This window comes from Crocodylus siamensis, chromosome 7 (assembly GCF_052110815.1).
Source record: "Crocodylus siamensis isolate JL-2025a chromosome 7, ASM5211081v1, whole genome shotgun sequence".
Lineage (NCBI taxonomy): Eukaryota > Metazoa > Chordata > Crocodylia > Crocodylidae > Crocodylus > Crocodylus siamensis.
The window spans coordinates 27,482,735-27,504,370 of record NC_143401.1 but is presented as its reverse complement, the minus strand read 5'-3'; the positions used below and the strand labels follow the sequence as shown (position 1 = coordinate 27,504,370).

Below are 21,636 nucleotides of genomic sequence, written 5' to 3'. Positions count from 1 at the left end.
ACTTTCTCTTCAACGTAACTTCACCATTAGAATCCAGCAATATCAAATCTTTTGACTATCAGTTGTGCTACTTTTAACAGAATTTTTCACATACATAAAACACTTTTCAGTACAGCACAGTAAATATATGCCAACAGGTATTGTTCTGCGGTAGGCTGCATATGTGGTCAATAACAAACACCATAACGACAAGTGCAGACTGGACCTAGTATAAGCCTAAATCACGTAGTGTGTACTTAAGGTCACAGCAGACTGACATGTTCAGCATATCAGTAAGCCATAATATAGGAAAGAAGAATAGCCTGTTTGAGTAACCACAAAGTGAGCCTGTGCAGATGTAAAAATTAGCTTGATCAGGCAAGACGACAGTATGTCCAGTTAAACCAAATCAAACTAAACACTAGCAAAAGGCCATAAATAACTGGTTCAGTTTCATTCCAAAAGTTTCACTGAACCAAACAAATTTTAATAAATTTAAATGTAGAAAATACAAGTTATAGACTGGAGAGAAAGAGTTGAAGATCAAGATGACCTGCTGCAAGTCTCACCCTCCTGAGTCTTCCCTAACAATGGCATATGTGAAAATCTGCATTGTTGCTGTTGTCAGTATTAGAATACGTGTTTGCTCTTGTGCTTTTGGGATCAGATAAAATTAAGTCAGGCTATAGATTGTTCTCTTGCCTCTTTTCTGACCTGGGTAGTGATTATTAAGGGAATTGTAACTATACCTTCATTCCACATGGAAGCTTGCAACAGAAGTCCCAAGTATAAACTGGCTCTCGTCTTTTTGGTAACACTGAATAGAACTCCAGATTGTATACAAAAAGTAACAGCATAGCTATTAGGGCTGTGTGAAACATCACCATTCTGTTTCAACTTGCGTTTCAATGGAACAGCTTTTCGTTTCAAATTTTGTTTAGATTTGAAACTGCTGCTCCGTTTCATTTCATCGAAATGGTTTAATTGTTTTGCCCATAGGCTATAATGGGGAAGCTCAAAACAGCCTATAACTTTGTCATTCCTGGTCTGATTTGGATGAAACTTGCAGGAATGATAGCCCCTTCTGAGGGCATGAGGCCTGCCACGTTTCAAGGAGATAGGTGTAGGGGTTTCAGGGAAACCGCACCTCAAAGTCTTGAAAGCAAAAAATTCATGGTGTGTACGTTAAGCCACAGTGGGGTCAAAACTGCACGCTTGCTAGCCCCTGCTGAGGCAACAAAGCCTGCCAAGTTCAAGGAGACAGGTGCAGGGGTTTGGGGGAAACTGCACCTCAAGCTGTGGACAAGCAAAACTCATGACATGGGTGGCACTGTGTGTGTTAAGCCGCAGCAGGGTGAAAACTGGAGGCCTGCTAGCCCCTGCTGTGGCCACAAAGCCTGGCAGCTGTCAAGGAGATAGGTACAGGGGCTTCTGGGGCCCTGCATCTCTGGCTGCTGACAGGCAAAACTCATGACATGGAGGGCGGGGGGTGTGCGCACGCTCACTCAACTGACACCAAGGCAGAAAGCAGGGCAGTTCAAACAATGCTGCCTTTTCTGCAGTTTTTCCATTCCTCCCCCAGAGCACTGGGACTGGAAGAGTTCTCAGGGAAGGATGACAGTCACTGGCCAGCTACACAGTCAGTAATGAGAGCACTCCTTCCCCCTTAATTTCCCCTCCCTCTCCTTACTTTAGTTTCTGTTTCCCTGCAGGCAAGTCCAGCTTGAGCTTCAAAAATCAAAATGTTTCGAAAATTTCGAAACATTTTGACTTGCCTCGTTTTTGTTCAAGGCTATTTTAAACCTCTCCATTTTGTTTTGATTTTGCTGCTTTGAGCTCAAAATGAGTTGAAACAAAACTGCCAGAAAATTTCGTACAGCCCTAATAGCCATAGAAAATGTATCTGCTTTCTCAATGCCTCTACTCTCTAGTTTCCAAGTTACCCTCTGCTCCATTTGTGTGGTAAGGGTGAAGGATAAGTGATTATATTGTACCCTTGTTAAGGATTTTAGTTGTTCTTATCAAGAAAAAAACATTAAATAAAATCTCCAAAATATGTTTCACAATAGTCTTTCTGGCACTTAGATGGCACATTAGGTCCAACTGCTCAGGGACTTCCCTTTTTGTAAGCAACTTTTCTCCGGCTTAACACTTATAAAAGCTTTCAGCCCAAACATGTGGAGTATAACATATTAAGGGAGTATGCCTCCTGCAGCTTTAACTACCATTGCTATTACAGTTTCAAAATAAACTAGGATGTTTAAAGCACTGACACCATGTACTTACATTCTGTGACAAAGAAGTTCAGCATAGTCAGAACAACAGTATGGCCACTGAACATATAATCCCCGCACGTATGTACTCCAGTTAGTGTCATTCCAAACCCGCTCCAAATTGCAAATGCTCGCTGAAGTTTTGCCCACATGTTTCCATACAACTAAAATGAAAAGTGGTATATTGGTATTTAAAAGTCTACAACAAGAATATTTTTAGTATACCTCTACCATTTAACAGATAAGTCAATTGTCTATCACTACAGAGGTAGAACATTTAATAAACTAGCATCGTGTTTACTATCTCATGGTACTTTTTACTTTTTGAAACAAAAAGGTCAAAACTGTCTTATTTTGCATAACTTGTTACATTGCTAACCACAAACACAAAAGTATCATCTCTGATGGAGCCTAGAATGTAAAGAAAGTACGTTTTAACCCAAAAAGTACATGAACAATGGGGCTTCTACAATTTCTCATGAGACTTTATTCCCAGCTAAATGAGGTAGTCAAGAAAATTTTCCCGATAATTTGCTGAAATACTTTTCATCTCTTCTCCTTTACTTGTAGTACTAGGCCAGGGGTGGGCAAAATGCAGCCCGTGGGCCAGATGCAGCCTGCAGGGCCCCTAAAAAAATTTTAAAAATGTATATTTATCTGCCCTTGGCTGTCATGCGGTCCTCAATAGCTTGCCAAAACTCAGTAAGTGGCCCTCTGCCCAAAATAATTGCCCACCCCTGTACTTTCAATACTTCTTTCCCTACTTCTTGGTGTCATGATTTTCACTCTTCTCTCTCAAATTCTTGTCTTCAGTCACTTCAATGCATGCTCCCCTAACTAATTTTCTATGGTTTACATTACAGCATTTTGAAAGGCCCTAAATGAACACAGTATGCAAGTGTTTAACAAAACTAGCGTTTCTTAACCTGTGGGACATGATGCAAAATTAGTGTCCCGGCTCTGGTGCGAGACGTGTGGGTGTAAGCCTGCTGCGCCCCTATGAGCCCAGGGACCCCAGCAGTGACTCCAGGACCCCTGACAAGCCCTGGCCTGCCAGCAGCTAAGCAGGAGCCCGTGGAGAGAGGGATCTAGCCAGCTGGGAATGGGCTAAGTGGACTGAGGAGAGTCATGCCCCCCCCGACCCTCCTACTTGGCCCAGCCCCCCAGGGAGCCATGCGACCCCCTTGCAGGCACGTATACCAGGTTAGGGGGAAGTCACCCACCTGTTCCTTCCCTCGGTGGAGGGGAGGGACCCCTGTTAGCCCCCCAAAAGCACTGAGGTGTTGGCTGGCCCTTCTGCACATGTGCACAGTTTAAAAAGGGCCCGGCAACGTCATAAGCCTCATTAGCATCCCGGCTCTGATGCGAGACGCGTGGGTGTAAGCCCGCTGCACCCCTGTGAGCCTAGGGACCCCAGCAGTGACCCCAGGACCCCTGACAAGCCCTGGCCTGCCAGCAGCTAAGCAGGAGCCCATGGAGGGAGGGATCTAGCCAGCTGAGAATGGGCTAAGTGGACCGAGGAGGGTCACGCCCCACCTCCACCCAGGCCCCTACTTCGCCCAGCCCCCCAGGGAGCCACGTGACCGCAGCCGCGCAAACAGGCTGCACAAACAGGCACACTTCTCTGCGTGAGTTAGCACGGAGTTCATGCAGGAGGGCCCGAGGCCCTGCCTACAAGCCCCCCAGGGTAGACAGTCCCAGCCGTAGCCAGCCTACCAGAGGCATGATGCAGATGGGCACCCGCCGCACCCCAAGGCTCCCCTCGGGCTCTGCGGCGCCCCCACCCGGCTCCTCAGAGACGGCCACCCAGACAGAGCCCATGCTTCTGGGCTCCACGTGGACAGAGCCCCTGCCTCTCGGCTGCAGGGGCTGCCTGTCCCTTCTTCAGGCTCTGGGGCCTGGGAGCATGGCCACCTCCCCTTGTGGGGTCTACTCCCTTTTGGGGGTCTCTAGTGCACCAGCTGGAGGAGCTCCAGGCCACAGTCCAGAGACAGTGCGCCATCAGGGACTGTGAGCAGGAGACTGACTCCTACTGCCAGGCCATTCTCCCCCGGGAGCCAGAGGGTAGACCAGGTCTCCCTCCAAGACAAAGGAGGACTCCGGGCCCTCCCACTCTGTCCAGTCAGGGGGATGGACCAAGGTGGTCAAGGGCCCTAAGGCCCGCCGCACCAAGGCCCCTGCCCCGCCGGAGCTTAGCAACAGGTCCGCACCTCTTGCTACTCCAGCAGAGCCTGCTGAGTTGCCAGCTCCCACAGGCAACACAGGCACTACTGCAGCTACTGCTCCGGCTCTCCTCAAGACAAAACTTAAGCTGTTTGTTGTGGGAGACTCCATCCTGAGGGGGACTGAGGGGGTAATCTGCCGCCCTGACCCCTTAGCCCAGGAAGTCTGCTGCTTCCCTGGGGCCCGCATCCGGGACATTGCGGAGAAGATCCCTAAGCTCCTCCAGCCCACAGACCACTATCCCATGCTCCTTATTCATGTGGGCACCAATGACATGGCTCAGAGCGCTCCCAGCCGGGTCATGAGGCGCTACAGGGATTCGGGAGCAGAGCTAAATGGTCTGGGGGCACAGGTGGTTTTCTCTTCAATTCTCCCAGTCTCGGGCTACGGGCTGAGGAGGGAGAGGAGGATCCACGTAGTGAACCAAAGACTGCGGCGCTGATGTCATAGGGAAGGCTTTGGCTTCCATGACCACAGTCCGGTCTTTGGTGAGAGAGGCTGGGAAGGGATGGCCTCCACCTCTCCCCCCTGGGGAGGAGGCTCTTCTCAGCCAGACTGGCTGACCTGCTCCACCGGGCTTTAAACTAAGCCTGCTGGGGGATGGGGGGATTACCACCATTGCTGGCCAGCTGAGCAACCCTCGCAAAGCCAGCAGGCCAAGGCGCTTAAAGGAGCCCACCCCGACCCCCGTACAAGCTAAATTTATTCCATCTCAGAGGAAAGGCAGCAAGAGGACACAGCAGCCCCCCTGGCTCTCCAGGGACCTAGCAGACTTTCTGAGGCTAAAAAGAAAGGCCTACAAAGGATGGAGGACAGGATTCACCTCCAAGGAGGATTATTCTGCACTGGTCTGGTCCTGCAGGGAGCAAACCAGGAAAGCCAAGGCTGCAACTGAACTCCAACTAGCCTCAATCATCAAGGACAATAAAAAGTCCTTTTTTAGATATGTGGGGAGCCAGAGGAAAAACAAGGGCAACATTGGACCCCTGCTGAACCAGATGGGGCAACTGAGAACTGATGCCTAGGAAAAAGCCAACCTATTAAATGGGTACTTTGCGTCGGTCTTTCATCAGTCCCATGGGACGCCCATGCCTGCTACGGGACAGGGAGGTCTGGGCGAGGGAGATCCCCTGCCTTCCATTAATTCTGACCTCATGAAGGAACATCTTGAGAAGCTGGATACCTTCAAGTCAGCTGGCCCTGATGATCTACACCCCAGGGTACTCAAGGAGCGGGTGAGCATCATAGCCCAGTCCCTGGCACGGACCTTTGAAAACTCCTGCGTTCTGGTGAAGTGCCCGAAGACTGGAAAAAGGCCAATGTGGTGCCTATCTTCAAGAAAGGGAGGAAAGTGGATCTGGCTAACTTTAAGTCCATCAGCCTGACTTCTATCCTGGGGAAGATCTTAGAAAAGTTTATTAAAGAGGTCATCCTTAATGGACTGGCCGACGCCAACATCCTAAGGGGCAGCCAGCACGGGTTTGTTGCGGGTAGGTCTTGCTTGAACAATCTCATTTCCTTCTACAACCAGGTGACCTATCACCTGGACAAGGGAGAAGAGATTGATGTCATATATCTTGACTTCAAAAAAGCTTTTGATCTGGTATCCCATGATCACCTCTTGGCGAAACTGGCCAATTGTGGCCTTGGGGCCTCCATGATGCGCTGGCTGGGGAATTGGCTCCATGGTCGGACCCAGATCGTAGTAAATGATGGCAGTCACTCATCATGGTGTCCTGTGACCACTGGGGTCCCCCAAGGTTCTGTCCTTGGACCCATATTGTTCAACATCTTCATCAATGATGTGGACATTGGAGTCAGAAGCGGACAGGCCATGTTTGCCGATGGCACTAAACTTTGGGGCAAAGCATCCACGCCAGAAGACAGGCGGGTGATCCAGGCCGACCTGGACAGGCTCAGCAAATGGGCAGATGAGAACCTGATGGTTTTTAACACTGAAAAATGCAAGGTTCTCCACCTTGGGAAGAAACACCTGCAGCATCCTTATAGGCTCGGCAGTGCTACTCTGGCTAGCACTATGGAAGAAAGAGACTTGGGGGTCATCATTTACCACAAGATGAACATGAGCCTGTAATGTGATGCTGCTGCTAGTAAAGTGGGCAAAATGCTGGCTTGCATCCATAGATGCTTCTCAAACAAATCCCAGGATATCCTTCTCCCTCTGTACTTGGCTTGGTGAGGCCACCGCTGGAGTACTGCGTCCAGTTTTGGGCTCCACAATTCAAAAAGGATGTGGAGAAGATTGAGAGAGTCCAGAGAAGAGCCACATGCATGATCAGAGTTCAGGAAAGCAAACCTTACGATGACAGGCTGAGAGCAATGGGGCTCTTTAGCCTAAAAAAGTGCAGGCTCAGAGGTGATCTGGTGGCCACCTCTAAGTTTATCGGGGTGACCACCAGTATCCAGGGGAACATTTGTTCATCAGAGCACCCCAAAGGATGACAAGGTCAAACTGTCATAAACTACTACGAGACAGTTTCAGGCTAGATATAAGGAAGAATCTCTCTACTGTCTGAGCCCCAAGGTTTAGAACAGCCTGCCATCAGAGGTGGTTCAAGCACCTACATTGAACACCTTCAAGAGCATTTTGGATGCTTATCTTGCTGAGATCCTATGAACTCAGCTGACTTCCTGCTCTTTGGGGGGGGGCTGGACTCAGTGATCTTCCAAGGTCCCTTCCAGCCCTAATGTCTATGAAAAGTAGGTTGCAAGAATATATGAAAGGGCCACAAAGAAATATTAAAAAAATGGATCCTCCTTAAAGGAAGAAAACATGGGAACCCACAGGTTTCCCTTACAGGATGGCAGAGTTCCAGCCTGCAAGGGGCTGCTTGGAGCTGGGATGGGGGAGCAGGAAGAAGGCAATTAAAAGGGATCCTGGTTTTCTGTTTAAAAATATCAAATTCTCTGATAAAATACCCTGGAAATTCTCTAATTAAAAACACCAAAATCTGTGTTTTTTCCACAATTAAAATGAAATTCCACTTTTTGTATGTGTGTCAGTTGAACACAATGTTTTATTGACATATGTACGGTTTTAAAGCAATCTGGAAGCCTACCAGTGCCTCAGTCACTATAATAAAATATATTCTCAATACCTGTAAATGTTGGCGTTTGACTTTGGGTTTTGTTTTTTTTTATCATGGGGAAAAAACAGAGCTCCCCCTGCCCCCTTCACTCATCAGGTTGTGAGGTCCAGCTGTGACTACCTCCTACCCCCAAGACACTGTTTTGTGACACTGATCAGCCCTGATATGCCAGTACCCTGCCCATGCTACTGCCCCTCACTACCCACCCACAGCCCACCACCCCCCAGCCCAGGGCTATGAGTCCAGGGTCTTCGCTCCACAGCCCCCTGCCCCCCCAGCAGTGCCCAAGCCATGGCTGCCACCCATGGAAGGTAGTGGCTGCTGCAGCACAGCAAAGCAAAGCACAGAGCCCCTAGGGGGCAGAGGGGGGAGCAGATGCAGACTGGTGAAACTGGCAAACTTGGGGTTCCCCACCTTGCTGCCCTCCCCTGAAGGGCCTCCACAGTCCAGTGGGTGGGACCTGGTGCGGCAGGGCAGAGCAGGACAGGGAGGCTCGGTGCCGTTGCCAGGAGCCTCACACCACTGTCACCCCCACTGCTGCCAGGCTGGCAGAAGGCGCCTCGCCATGACAGTGAGGGGCTCCCAGCAGCAGCACTGAGCCTAGCCACCCCACCCCATTCTGCCCTACCATGTTGGGTCCCACCTGCTGGGCCGCAGTGGCCCTGTGAGGAGGGTAACAGGGTTGGGAGCCCTGAGCCAGCAGCTGCCAGTCTACATGTACTCCCACCCAGACACCAAGCCCCAGACCTCACACAGCATCCCGACAAGGAAACGCCCCCAGCCCTGCCAAACTCCCTTTATCCCTCTGTACTTCACTATGGGGTAAGTCTGCCAGCCTGCAAAGGGAAACCCACCACTTCCCCCATTTTTCCTCTTAAGAAAAAAAATACACATTTTTTGTGGCAAATGGGAAACTCAGATCTCTGGCAATCAGACAAGGGCACCACATGCATGTGCACACACACATGCACATGGCAGCCAAACAGCAAGGTGATCAGTTCCCACAGCTGCCTACAGGTAAGCCTATGGGGGGCACAGATGACATGTCAGGGAAACGAGGGTACAGGCAACACCATCCACCACCCCACCTCCTCTCTGGGTAGAGCCACAGCCCAGCAAATGATCGGCTGGCAGCAGGTGACGGTGAAGACAGCGTGGCCCTCCCCCTCACCATCCATTATTTCTCTCGCTGCTGGCAGTATGGCTGGTGATGGGGTTCCAGCAGCAGTGAGTCTTGCACCCCACTCTGCCCTCCCATGCTGAGTCCCACCTGCTGGGCTGCAGAGGCGGCTCTTACCCATACCAATCCAGCCAGGCTACAGCTCTATGCCTGCTGTGGCTGCGCAAATCTGATGAAATACATCCCCCCCCACCGCACACTAGGGCGCTGGGACAGCAAGTTGGGAATGTGGGATGCTACCACAACCAGGAGGCTGTTTTCTACTTAAACTATTTACTGAGTCAGGACTGGCCATCAATGCTTACAAATGGGTCCTGGTACAATAAAGACTGAAAACCACTGACCTAAGTAATGTACAACTCCATGCAGAAATGTAACAACCAGAGTCTGCAACTCGGGTGGCAGCGGCTGTGGCAGCAGCAGCAGCTGCTGTTCTTGTGCCCTCTGGGTGCCTGGGACTGAAGTCCTGGTCTTTGAGCATCTGTTACACCACTGACTCCATGACACTTATGAGATCTCAACCTAACAGAGGAGGGGTGTCAAACTTATGGCCAACAGGGCTTTTAAAGGGGCTGAGGCAAGCAGGGGTAGGGCCTGCTGGCAAAATCCTGGGCAGAGTCCCACTAGAGATGTATGCTGCCAGCAGGACGCAAGCAAGCAATGGATGTGTAAACCCTCACCACCTCTCCCCAGCCACTGTCCAAGGACCTTCACATGGACTGAATCTGCCCTACAGGGCAGGGTGAATTTGATATCCCTGTATTAGAGACTTTTCTGCATACTTAGAAAGTATACTCTAAAAAGACCACTCTTGTCTTTGTTTGCCTAGTTTTAATCTGAGTTTAAGTCAAATCCTTCCAGAAGATTGAAGAACAGTGTTTTTACCTTGCCAGAACACTGAAGATGCTGGCCTGGCACAGAGAGTGAGGTAACAAACATTGTGATACAGCGTAACAAAAACACTGTCCCCATCAGGCTGCATAATCTTCGCAGAAGTATAGACCTGGGGGGAAAAATAGGAAAGAAAAAGAGAAGAATACAAATAATGTTGCATAATGAAAATAAAGAGAAAAGGGTTTTTTTAAAGAGTTTTTGCAGACTCTTCCCAGGAAGTACTTTATTTTTCCAAAATTTTTCATGCAATTTTATTCCCATGTTAAATATACCCTAAATCAAAGTTAAATATTCTCCAGAAGTAAAAAGCAACTCATGCTTGCCATGCACTTAAGATTTTCCCTTAGACAACAAATACACTCAGCTTTTTTTCACTTGATGGAACTACTTGATGTAGACCCTCATTACAAAAATGAGTTCCTTTTGAACACTAATTACAACTCAATGGATGATATCCTTCAACCATAAAATGTCCAAGGAACAAATTAGTCAGATTTTTGTTCCATTCAAGTGCAGGTTTATTTGGTCTGCCTTACCTTTTGCTTCTCTAAAAACAAGAATAAGAACATCTCAAATAATCTAGCTAAACGACATTACCAATGTATTCATTTCTTATTCAAAGTAAGCAATATTTTTCTCGCCTGTCTAAACAACATACATTTAGATATTTAAAACAGCACTAGTTTTTCATACACTGCAATAAGCAAGGGAAAGTCCATGTCATGCCTGAGCTGCATTTTGAGGTTGGCTAACAGACGCACTGCAGATTAGGCAATTGTGATGTCTGGGCTCAGACTAAATTAAATGGGAGCGGCAAGTCTACTGTCAGCCAGGCAACTGCCAGACACTCCTTGAAAACTGTTGAAGCTCCTGAAAACAACATTGCAAGGAAACATCCTGGACTATAGAGAAAATAAAGCAAGGAAGATGAAGTAAATATTCTTCAGAAGCCCGCTTTCTTCTTACAAGCACCTGCTGTAAGAACTCAATGAATGGGAGGCTCCCATGCCAAGAGCAAACACAGGAACTATGGAATTAGAAAAGTGCTTGCAATCCTCTCTCAGAAGGTAGAGCCAGCCATGCCCAAACTGTCATTCAACCGCCAGGCCAGCGTTCTGGGCACTACTTAGCTACCTATATCCAAGACTTATGAAGAGGCTAGTTATTAAAAAATGGTTGATCCTGAGGAAGAGAAGACAGGTTCTGATGTGGCCAAATTCAATCCACACTGAATAAAATGGAAGCAGAAATTTTAGGAGCGCAGGGAAGTAAGGCTGAAAGGGACCTCACAAGGTCATTTCATCCAGTCCCTTCTCAAGGCAGGATCATCCTTGACAAAAACCATCCCCAGCCAAATCTCTCCCCAACCTATTCTTGAAAATTTCCAGGGATGGAGATTCCACAGTTTTTCTAGGTAGACTGTTGCAATACTTTCAGTCAGACAGAAAGACAAAAAGGACTACCCTCAGAGTACTACAGGGGAAAGCCTACCTCAGAGGTAAGGAAGGAGGGCTGGGGGGAGCTGCTCATCATGGACCATTTCAATAGGGAAACAGAATTAAGCTGAAAATACAAGTCTAACACAGCTGTTATCTGGATTCTAGTAGGTTCTCTCTCTGAATTAAGTCACCAGATATTTGTCTTAATGGTTATTTGAGTTACTGTACCTGTGTTTGTGAAGAAGAAGAACCAGAAGCCAGATGTAGCAGAGAATCACGCCACATACTTCAGTCATGGCAAAGGCCCATGGTATTCTAGGAACACTAAAGAAAAAACAAAAATAACCTAAATAACAAAAACTTACAAACTCAAAGCTGATACCACTGGTTAGGTACCTAACATCAAGTCTATTTTTCAAAATATGTTGAACACATACAGCTCCAGCTGTAGCATGAACACATACAGCTCCAACTGCACATCTCAGTACCTGTTGAACAAATTGCCAAAACTATGAATTCTTCATTTCTTTAAGTCTCCAATATTCAAAATGTTTCTGGAAGACAGGTCTTTGTCAAACAAGTTATAAGACTAAGTGCAGGAGTAGCTGGGTGAAAATCTATGGCCTCAACATTTGTGTCAGAATGCACTCACCGTGTTAGCATGTTTGGACTACTAATTCTCGGATTACTAAACCCTTGCTTTCCTTCTGAAGCTGCCAAAAGTTATAACATTGAAGAGTTCCAGAGAATGAAAATAATCTTTATGCTAGATTTTAGTTTTCTTTTATCTAACTTTTCATGTTGAGACTCTCCTTATGCCTGAAGAAGGGTGCTTATGCCAGTAAGCTTATAAGAACAATTTTTCCAAATATTCAGTTGGTCTAATAAAAGATACCAATTTACCCAAAGAACCTGGTCTGCCTATGTCATTAGACCAACACGGCTACAACCAATTCCCCCTATGCATTACCAAGATTTTCTTCTTCTCCCTCCTCCACCCCTTCTGTTTTCTTCTTTCCTCTCTGCCTGCAGTACCAGCTCCCTCAGTTTCCCACTACTCCTTTAAGATACAGTCCCTTGATTTTTCTTCATAGTCCCTTATATCCTCAACCCATCATCAACGCTTCTGCTTTGCTGCCCCTCTCTCCTATCCTCCTCTTAAACAAGGATCGACAGCATTTAGGGCAGTCATTCCCCAGCTTCTTCCTCTTCACATTTTCCTAAGAACTTATTTTTAAATTAGATTTCAACCAAAGAATCATTGCATGTGAGCCTTTATAGCCTTGCTGGTCAAAACATTTCCTAACTACTCCCACTGGAATGATTACTGTAGTAATTTGCACTCTCAAATTTCCTCAGACCAGAAATTGCTAGAGCTCTCAGTGGAAGTGGCTGTCCCCTTAGGTACAAAAACAGCAAAAAACAAAACATAGCGGCTCAGACATCGACTGTTGTAATCCTTTCGCATTGTTTTGCTGCTACTTGTCCCTAGCATTCACTGCCCTGTACCTTTTCCCAATTCTGTGACTACAGTTCTTGTTCTACAAACACAATCCAGTATTCAGTATTGTCACTTACTCTTATCCTCTTTTCCCCCTCCCATCTGGAATATATTGTCACCACTTGTTGAGTAATATCTTAAAAAGTCAGATTTTGCAACCCTCTTTCACATGATTAGTCCTAATGACTTCACCCAGACTGCTCATGAATGTTTACAGGAGTAAAGGCTATGCTATTGAAACCCACTGTCAACAGGGAGTGTTTTGTTGGTACTATAGAACATGATTATAACACAGTATGTGCAGATTACCTGCCTCTAATCAACCACGTAAATTACACTGAATTTTTTTGCTGGTACAGCAAAAAAGGTGTTTCATTTCTTGTGACATGAGTGGAGTGATATTAAGGTCACTTTAACTACATATACAGGGAGTGACTAGGAGAATAACTGATGTTCCAATTTAGTTTAGAGAACTTTTAAACAATCTCTAAAAGATGAGCTAATAGGGAGAAACTAGAACATGATTGCAATATCAGTGTCACTTCTCTGAACTTAATGGCTTGCTTACTGAGACTGTTCACCAACTATTTCATATACTGAAGTACAACAACCAGCATGCATCTAGTCTAGGTCAGCCATCCATGAAATTCAAGGACAATACAGAATACTAAGAGATAAACAATCTTCCCATCGCAATCAAATGGGACATCACCACTGTATCTACATTTACGACAAGCATGGGGCTGCTCATGTATGCCAGCTTAAATCACAGGCATTTATTAGATGCAGCAATATCTTGGTATGCAGCAGAGAGACCTCTTGGTCAAAGAGGAAATTGCAAGACTGTTAATCATTGCAATAGCATGATACAAATTCTCGCACCAGTGGACCGAAAGTGCTCGTGATATAGATTGAGCCACCAATCCTGGAAATCAAATTTACCTTAGCAAACCACAGGTCAAATTCAGGAAGTGAGAAAGTAAAGCTGATGCCCACCAGATTTCTGAATACAATTTATTGGTAGTTCAAGATATGACCTATTTCAAGGTATGGCCCTATTGCCATACTTTATTTCACCACTTGGAGTATATGGCTCTTCCCACAAAGCAAATCAGAATAGGTCAATTGTGCATATCTATGCATTGAAAACAACACAAATCCTCTCGCTCAGGGATCATGGTTGGTTGGTTGGTAGGGTCGAAAGGGACATGAGCAGATCATCAATTCTGACCCCCTGCCATGGGCAGGAAAGAATGCTGGGGTCAAATGACCCTGGCAAGGTGATTATTTAGCCTCCTTTTGAAGACCCCCAGGGTAAGAGTGAGCACCACTTCCCTTGAAAGTTGGTTCCAGACCCTAGCCACCCCAACTGTGAAGTAATTCTTCCTGATGTCTAGCCTGAACCTACTCTCAGTCAACTTGTGGCCGTTATTCCTAGTTACTCCTGGTGGTGCTTGGGGGAACAGGGACTCTCCCATTCCCCACTGGTAAGTTTATAGACAGCCACCAGATCTCCTCTCAGCCTTCTTTTGTGGAGGCTGAACAGGTTCAGGTACCATAGCCTCTCCTTGTAGGGTCTGCCCTGCTGCCCCCTGACCATGCGAGTGGCCCTCCTCTGGACCCTCCTCTCAATGCTGTCCCCATCCCTCCTGAAGTGCAGCGCCCAGAACTGGACGCAGTACTCCAACTGCGGCCTGACCAGTATCGAGTAGAGGGGAAGGACCACCTCCTTGGACCTGCTCATGATGCATGTGTGGATGCATGACAAGGTGTGGTTAGCCTTACTGACTACGTCCTCACATTGACAGCCCGTGTTCATCTTAGAATCAAGTGACTTCAAGATCCTTTTCTGCCTCTGTGCTATTGAGAAGGGAGCTCCCCAGCCTATAGGTATGCTGCTGGTCCTTCCCCACTAGGTGCAGTACCTTGCACTTGTCAGTATTGAAACTCATCCTGTTCTCATCTGCCCACCCCTGTGACTTGTCCAAATCCAATTGCAGCCTGTCCCTCCCTTCTATCGTGCGCACTTCTCCCCACATCTCAGTGTCATCTGCGAATTTCAACAAGGTGCTTTTCACCCCCTCATCCAAGTCGCTGATGAAGATGTTAAACAGTGCGGGCCCAATGACCGAGCCCTGGGCGGGGCCCCACTGCCCACATCCCTCCAGGTCAAAAAATGACACGTCCGCCACCACTCTCTGGGTGCGGCCCTCCAGCCAATTTGCGACCCATCTGACTGTGTAGGCATCGAAGGCACTGTCGCCTAATTTTTTAGTGAGAATGGAGTTAGAGACCATGTCGAAGGCCTCCCTAAAGTCCAGAAAGGCTACGTCCACCGAGACACCTGTGTCCAAGGATTTTGTGACCTGGTCATAGAAGGCCACCAAGTTGGTCTGACAGGACCTGCCTCTAATGAATCCATGTTGGTTGCCCCTAAGCATAATCTCTCCTGCTGGTCCCTTGCTGGTGTGTTCCTGGATAATTTTCTCAAGACTGAGGTAAGACTAACAGGCCTATAGCTTCCTGGGTCCTCCTTCCTCCCTTTTTTTGAAAATGGAGACCACACTGGCCCTTTTCCAGTCCTCTGGCCAGAGCGCTACGAGTGCTCGTAAAGCCGTGCCATGGGTGTCGCAATGACCTCTGCCAATTCTCTCAGCACTCTGGGGTGGAGAGCATCTGGACCCGATGATCTGAACACATCCAGCTCCACCAGAAGTTCCCTAACTAGATCCTCTCTGACCCTAAGCCTGGCTGCGCCTCTCCTGAGTCTGTCCTGAATCCCAGTGGAAGGCAAAGAATTTGTTAAAAAGGTCAGCTTTATCGTCTGGTGCAACCACCAGATTGCCAAGCGTGTCCTGCAGGGGCCCCATGTTACCCAGTGCCGTCTTTTTACTCCCTATGTATTTAAAAAAGGACTTTTTGTTGTCCTTGATCCTCGTTGCTAGTCCTAGTTCTGTCTCCACCTAGACTTCCTAGCAGCACCCCCTACAGTCATGAGCAACGGAGGTATAATCCTCCTTGGTGATGGCCCCTCCCTTCGATTGGGTGTACGCCTCCTTTTTAGCTTTCACACATTCCTGAATGCCTTTGGTGAGCCATGGGGACTTTTGGGCACTCTTGCTGCCTTTGATTTGCATTGAAACTGTCACCCTTTGGGCTTGGAGGATCATCTCCTTAAGGAACGACCACTCTTCTTGGACTCCCAACTCCCCCTACCCTCCGGTACCTCAGTGCCTCCTGGACTAATCTCCTTAACTCATTAAAATCAACCCTCCTGATGTCCAGTTTACCTAGGAAGCTAGTACCTGGGGAAAGCACAGGTTAGAGAGAGAAAACACATCTTTCTACAGAGACTTCATTTAGTTTTGTTGACAAAAGGTGAAGATCGCAGGTAATATGCAAGCAGTGTTCAAGACAGAGAGACATAAACATGATAATAAGAGAGTCTGCTGGACAAGGAAGGTATCAGTTCCCAGCGGGGACAGTCTGAAGTAACACAGGAAACAGTACAACAGCTCTGGGGCTCAAAAGTAGAGCAGTCTTTGAAGGTGCTCTGACCATGTAAACTATAATAAAAGACAGGAACTGCTTGGCCTTTGGATGGAGGGAGGGTCACAGAATCTCCAGCTGGGTGGCCTTTCTCCCTATAAACAGCTTTGAGGCACAGCTATGCATTTGCTGCTTGGAACTTTGAGTGCACTTGTTCTCCCCAAGAAGTCAAGTCTCTCTCTCAGGGGTAGAACTGGATGCTGGCTCAAGTCAGGGCTATAGAAAACTAGAGGGCAAGGAATGAAGGTTAGGGCCTCTGAGTGTGAAGGAGCAAAGACTTCCACCCTTACTCTAAAAGCCATACCTGGGCTGGGTTCATGGCTGCTCTCCGAGACCAAACAAGGCCATGTGCCTCCTTGGCAGGACTCTGTGACAATTTGCAGTCCTCATTTGTGAAGTACCAGCAAGAATTCAACTCAATTCCCTGGCACGGAGCAAAAGAGGAAGTGCAGCAACATAGGGAAGAGCAGCACAGTACGTTTAGTTCTTTAAAACATGACCTCTAAATCAGTTTAAGGGGTGGAAAGAGATTCTGGACCTCAAGTGAACGGAAGTTCTTTCTGCTACTACTTTGTCTTTGCTTAGACACACTGCTTGTGTCACCTACAAGAAGGAAATTACTATTCAAGTTATTTGCAGCTTGAGAAAGATGAGTCAAATCTTGTACTATATACTTTATAAATAAATGGTTATCTAAGGTCATGGAACTGATCCCTACAGCCTCCTTCTAAAATATTAATTGTGTAGTAGTGACAGCAGCACTCACCAACCATTCAATTTCTTTTCCCAACTTTATTTTAAACCTCTCCGACACTGCAGCATATTACTAAAACAGGCCGTTTTACATTCAGAAACACAGTACCTTATAAAATGGAAAAAATACTGAAAATCTGTTATTCTAAGCAAATGTGTAAGCATTTGTTTTAATCCCATCAAGTAGTTTAAAGAACTTACCTGTCTAGAAATATGTCTGGTAGTGGTGGATATGTTTGCATGTCAGGTACTCGTTCATGTACTATAACCATGACAAATGATGTAAAGCCAAACACTATGAAAACATAAACACAACTTAAAATAGTCTTCCAGTATTCTGGGTCCAGTCTCCGGCTTTGCTGTTTGCTTTTTCCATTTGTGTATTGATACTGATCATCATTTAAGTCAGTAACTGGTTCATCACAATCCCGTGGTACTTCACCATTACAGAACCAATCCGTACCCGAAAGGGAGCCAACAGTAGGAGAAATAGTTCCAATGTGACTATCACTACTGTAACCCAACTCTTCTAAAACATCAAAATGTTGTTTTTGCAATTTGCGTATAGATAACATGAGCCTTTTGATATCTCCTAAGACTCTGATTTCCAAAGGAGGTGATCGTAAATCATATTCAGTCAGAGTTAATAATGTAATTCCATCCAATCTGTGCCTATTGCACAAGATGTCCACATACTCGCAGAAGCCTTCTTCCCTCAGCCATTTGGCTACATTCTTGGTCGTCCAGCGTCTAATGCAAAGCTGATTGTTGCCTGCCATTGTCTTACTCTCCGCCTGCCAATAAAATACATAAGTTATACACTGAAAAGAGAGATTAGCGTCAAAAAATATTCTTAAAGAATTAATTTGTGCATACTTGTTCTCTGCACTGAATGTTCTTAAGTGCTTCATAGGAACATATTAAAAACATTGTTCTTCCAGTGAACCTGTCTTGTCTACATAAGCACACTTGGTAAAGGTAATCCAAATCAACTAAAAATTTAAATTGACTGTAAATGCATATAAAATTAAACCCATGTGGAAGACCCTTACCTAAAATTAAAGTAGTTTTAATTTAATTTACTTGAATCCTACTCTGAAACAAAATAATTATTCCTTACGCCACTCTTCGTTTTCACAAAGAGCCATAACATTCTCTCAGAAGAGGCTTTAGAATGGGTAAGTTGGACTTGTTTTCTGTTGGGCTTAACAGAAGAGTTGTTTACATACTGATTTCAACATGGCACTTTTCCGCAGGATGCAATTCCAAAGCTATGTAAAACTAAAAGATAAAAAGCAAAACCCTGTCACTACACACTTACCTAACACAACATCACCACTTAACCCTCAGCCCTGACCTATACTGCACCACTATTTCTGTCCTGATCTCTCTTATACACAGTACAAGCGTGTCCACATGAGTCTGCACATGCCTCTTGCCGTATCTCAAAGCAGTTATCGAGGTATCAAAATAAAATACAGGGGAAAAACCCAGGGCAGAACACAGTCCAGGACTGTGCCCTGAGGCAACCAGAGACTCAGGTCCTCCAAAGAGATGCTCTGGTAGTCAGCCAGAGCATCTCTATGGCTGCCCCTTGCCCCACTGCTGAAGCACATTGTCTCCACGTGCAGCCTGGAGTGGTGCTGCCTGCATGGACTCTGGCTGTCCCAGGTAAGTAAAGGTAAGGAACTGGGGGTGGGGGAGGCTGGCGCAGGGGGCTGAAGGGTGTGGGGGAAGGGTGGGTCCCCCGCCAGCCCCCCACAGCCCCCACCCACAGCAGCAACTCATAAGGGCACTGGGGGCCCTCCAAGCAAGACCCCCTGCAACACAGCACAGGCCAGCGCAGCTCAGCCCTGGCTGCCTGGCACCCAGTGCTGCCTGTGGTAAAATCACTCAGGCTCTACTTCCCCCTGGCTGCAGATCCGAGAGGAACTAGTCAGGATTATTTTGCCCCAAGTGGCACAACTTGCCCCACACCGAAGTGCAAGTCTGGGCACATGCGCAGAGGGAAAAATCCACAGCTCAAATTTGTGCCACTCTCATTTGAGCTCCTGCAAACACACGTGCCTGCATGTGTGGACATGCCCTAATTGTCTAGTCATTCCTCACTTGTTACATACATAAACAAGAGCTATAAGTTGGTTAATTTTAAAAATCGTGACAAACTGAAGCAAAAGAAGAAAAATACTGGCAATATACTTATCTATTCATTTAACACATTAGTGAAGTACTAGAACATTAAATATGTTATTTTCAACAAGAAAAAAGCAACAATTTAAATAGTTTCATTGTTACAGAAACAGAACACAAATCTGCTAAATTCATGGTTCAGCTTTTTCCTCCCACAGTCAATGGGAGAAGGGAAATGCACATCAACACTAACGTACTACAAAATATTGCCAGCATTGCTTTATCAGCTAGCTCTCTGGAAAAACAACATCCCTACTTAAAAGAGCAATGCTGCCAGAACCCCTGTTCTGGGCACAGTTACACTCCCAGAAGAGTGTCTGAAGAGCATTTTTGTCAGCTTGGCTTATGCTGTTCAGGAAGGTTGCGTGGCTATGGTAGGCAGAGGAACTTCACTGCCATATTCTGCATTTACACTAGGGCAGAGGTTCCCAAGCTTTTTCTTATTGCATACCCCTTTCCAGATTTACCAGCTGCCTACATACCCTATCAGCATACATTTTATATTTTAACCCCTTAAATTCCAACTATAATTATAATGAAAGTTAAATCCGCTATTACACAATTTCTCCCACGTATCCGCCAGAGATGTCTTGTGTACTCCCAGGGGTATATGTACTAGCGCTGTGCGAAAGGGCTATGTTTCAATTTGGTTTCGGATCCGGCTGATTTGGAGGCACAGTAATTCATTTCAGTGTTTCAGATCACTATTCTGTTTCAATTTGGACGAATCCGTTTCGGAATTTCTATACTGTTTCTGTGATTTGGCCATAGGCCATCATGTGGAATCACTAAAATGCCTATAACTTTGTCATTTCTTGCCCGATTTGGATGTAAACTGCAGGGATGGTAGCCCCTTCTAAGGGCATTAGGTCTGCCAAGTTTCAAGGAGATAGGTGCAGGAGTTCCTGTGACACTGCACCTCAAACTGTTCAAAGCAAAACTTTTTTACTTGTTGGCAGCATGCTGTTATATGCAAATCCAAGGGCTGCGGGGTATGGGCCCCCAGATCTGTACACAGGATGATAGCAGGCTGCCACTGCTGGCTGGGGCCAATGCCTGCACTGGGTTCCTTCTGACGTTCAGCACGGGCCACACCAAGCAGACTCTCAGGTGCTGGCTCTGGCCCCGACCCCAGCTAGCAGCATGCTTTCTTCCTGCGCACAGACCTGTGGGTCTGCACCCCCTAGGAGGGCTGTGGGGTTGTGCCAGACTTTTCCTGGGAGGTGCAGGCACCCAGATCTGCACACGGGATGACAGCAGGCTGCCGTCCCTCCCCCAGAGCACTGGAATTGGAAGGGACCTCAGGGTCACAGACATTGGCCAGCTACAGATGTCAATATCAGAACAGTCCTTCCACCCCTTGCTCCTCCCTCTTCTTAGTTTCTGTTTCCCTGCAAGCCCGGCTCCAAAACTCTGAAGTTTTCTGAAGCATTTTGGATGGTTTCATTTCAGAGCCTTCCGTTTAGTTTCGGAGTCAGTGTTTTAGGCACCGAAATGGACTGAAAAACCTTCAAAACGAAACAGCTGCCAAAGTTCCGTGCAGCCCTAAAGTGTACTACCCATTTGGTAACACCAGCACTAGGAGATCTGCTGAAGTAGCCATAGCAGCAGAGGCTCTGTGGCAGGGGTCCCAAGCTCATTTGGCCCTGTGGCGCACATGAGTGGCCCAGGGGTGGCCAGCAGGCCAGATCAGGTCCACAGGCCCTCCCTTCCCCCAACATACCCCCATCTGGAGGCTGCTTCACCTAGTCTGGGACCTGTGCTGTGTGATGTGGATCCTGCAGTGGCCAGAATGGGCACCATGTGTAAGAAAGTCTGGCCGAGCTGCACTTGGCATCCACCCCAGCCATATCTGGGAATGCACTGCACACAGTATGCATCCCAAAGCAGGCACTAAGTCTGGTAAAGTCCAGCCTGAGTGGCCACTATAATATAGATAAGATCTGCAGGTATATCTACAATGCACTATGCAGCACCTTATAAACTGGGTACCAGAAACAGTACAGTCCAGTAGGCATGGAGTTCCACCCAAAGTAACTTACCTTCCTTTTCAAAGTAAATTAGCCCAGAAGGAGTACCACACTAATGCTGCAATACTCCTTCCAGTTCCCGAACTAATTCGCATGAGTTTCTCTAGGCAGCACTATGTTCTGCAAAGTAGACACAGCCTCATTTTCACATAACTTTTGAGGGTGCAGCTGTTTTGTATTTTTTGCATAAAATGATCCTTATGAAATGATAGGTTTCATCTCACTTGTACATTTTCCAAAAATCTATTATTGCAACAAGCAGCATTAAAGGTCACCAAGATTTTTTCCAGCCTGTAACTTACTGCATGTTAACAGTTTCTAACACGTGTTCAGGCAGCTTCCCTTAGGTCTTGCACAGAAGCAGGGCAGAGAAACATTTTTTAAGAACAGAAAAATGTGACTGAACAACCACACTGATTCCAATGACATGGTATCCAAAATCCATAACTGGGAGTTTCTAAGCAGTGCATCTCTATGGCTGTGATAGAGATGTTATGGCACAGTGATTATGGACT

General features: G+C 46.7%; 1 protein-coding gene across 4 annotated transcripts in view; it reads right to left on the bottom strand.

Moving 5' to 3' along the window:
• The window catches only part of SAMD8 (sterile alpha motif domain containing 8), a 49,973-nt gene that overhangs the window by 11,493 nt on the left and 16,844 nt on the right, over window positions 1-21,636 (bottom strand). For all 4 annotated transcript variants that reach the window (XM_090057792.1, XM_090057791.1, XM_090057795.1 and 1 more), the window contains 4 exons: window positions 17,103-17,695; window positions 11,327-11,422; window positions 9,651-9,768; window positions 2,266-2,416 (listed from right to left, as the gene is read on the bottom strand). In XM_090057792.1, coding sequence (XP_089913918.1) covers window positions 2,266-2,416; window positions 9,651-9,768; window positions 11,327-11,422; window positions 17,103-17,680 — 943 coding nt within the window. In that variant the 5' untranslated portion in view covers window positions 17,681-17,695. The remainder of the gene's footprint in view (window positions 1-2,265; window positions 2,417-9,650; window positions 9,769-11,326; window positions 11,423-17,102; window positions 17,696-21,636) is intronic.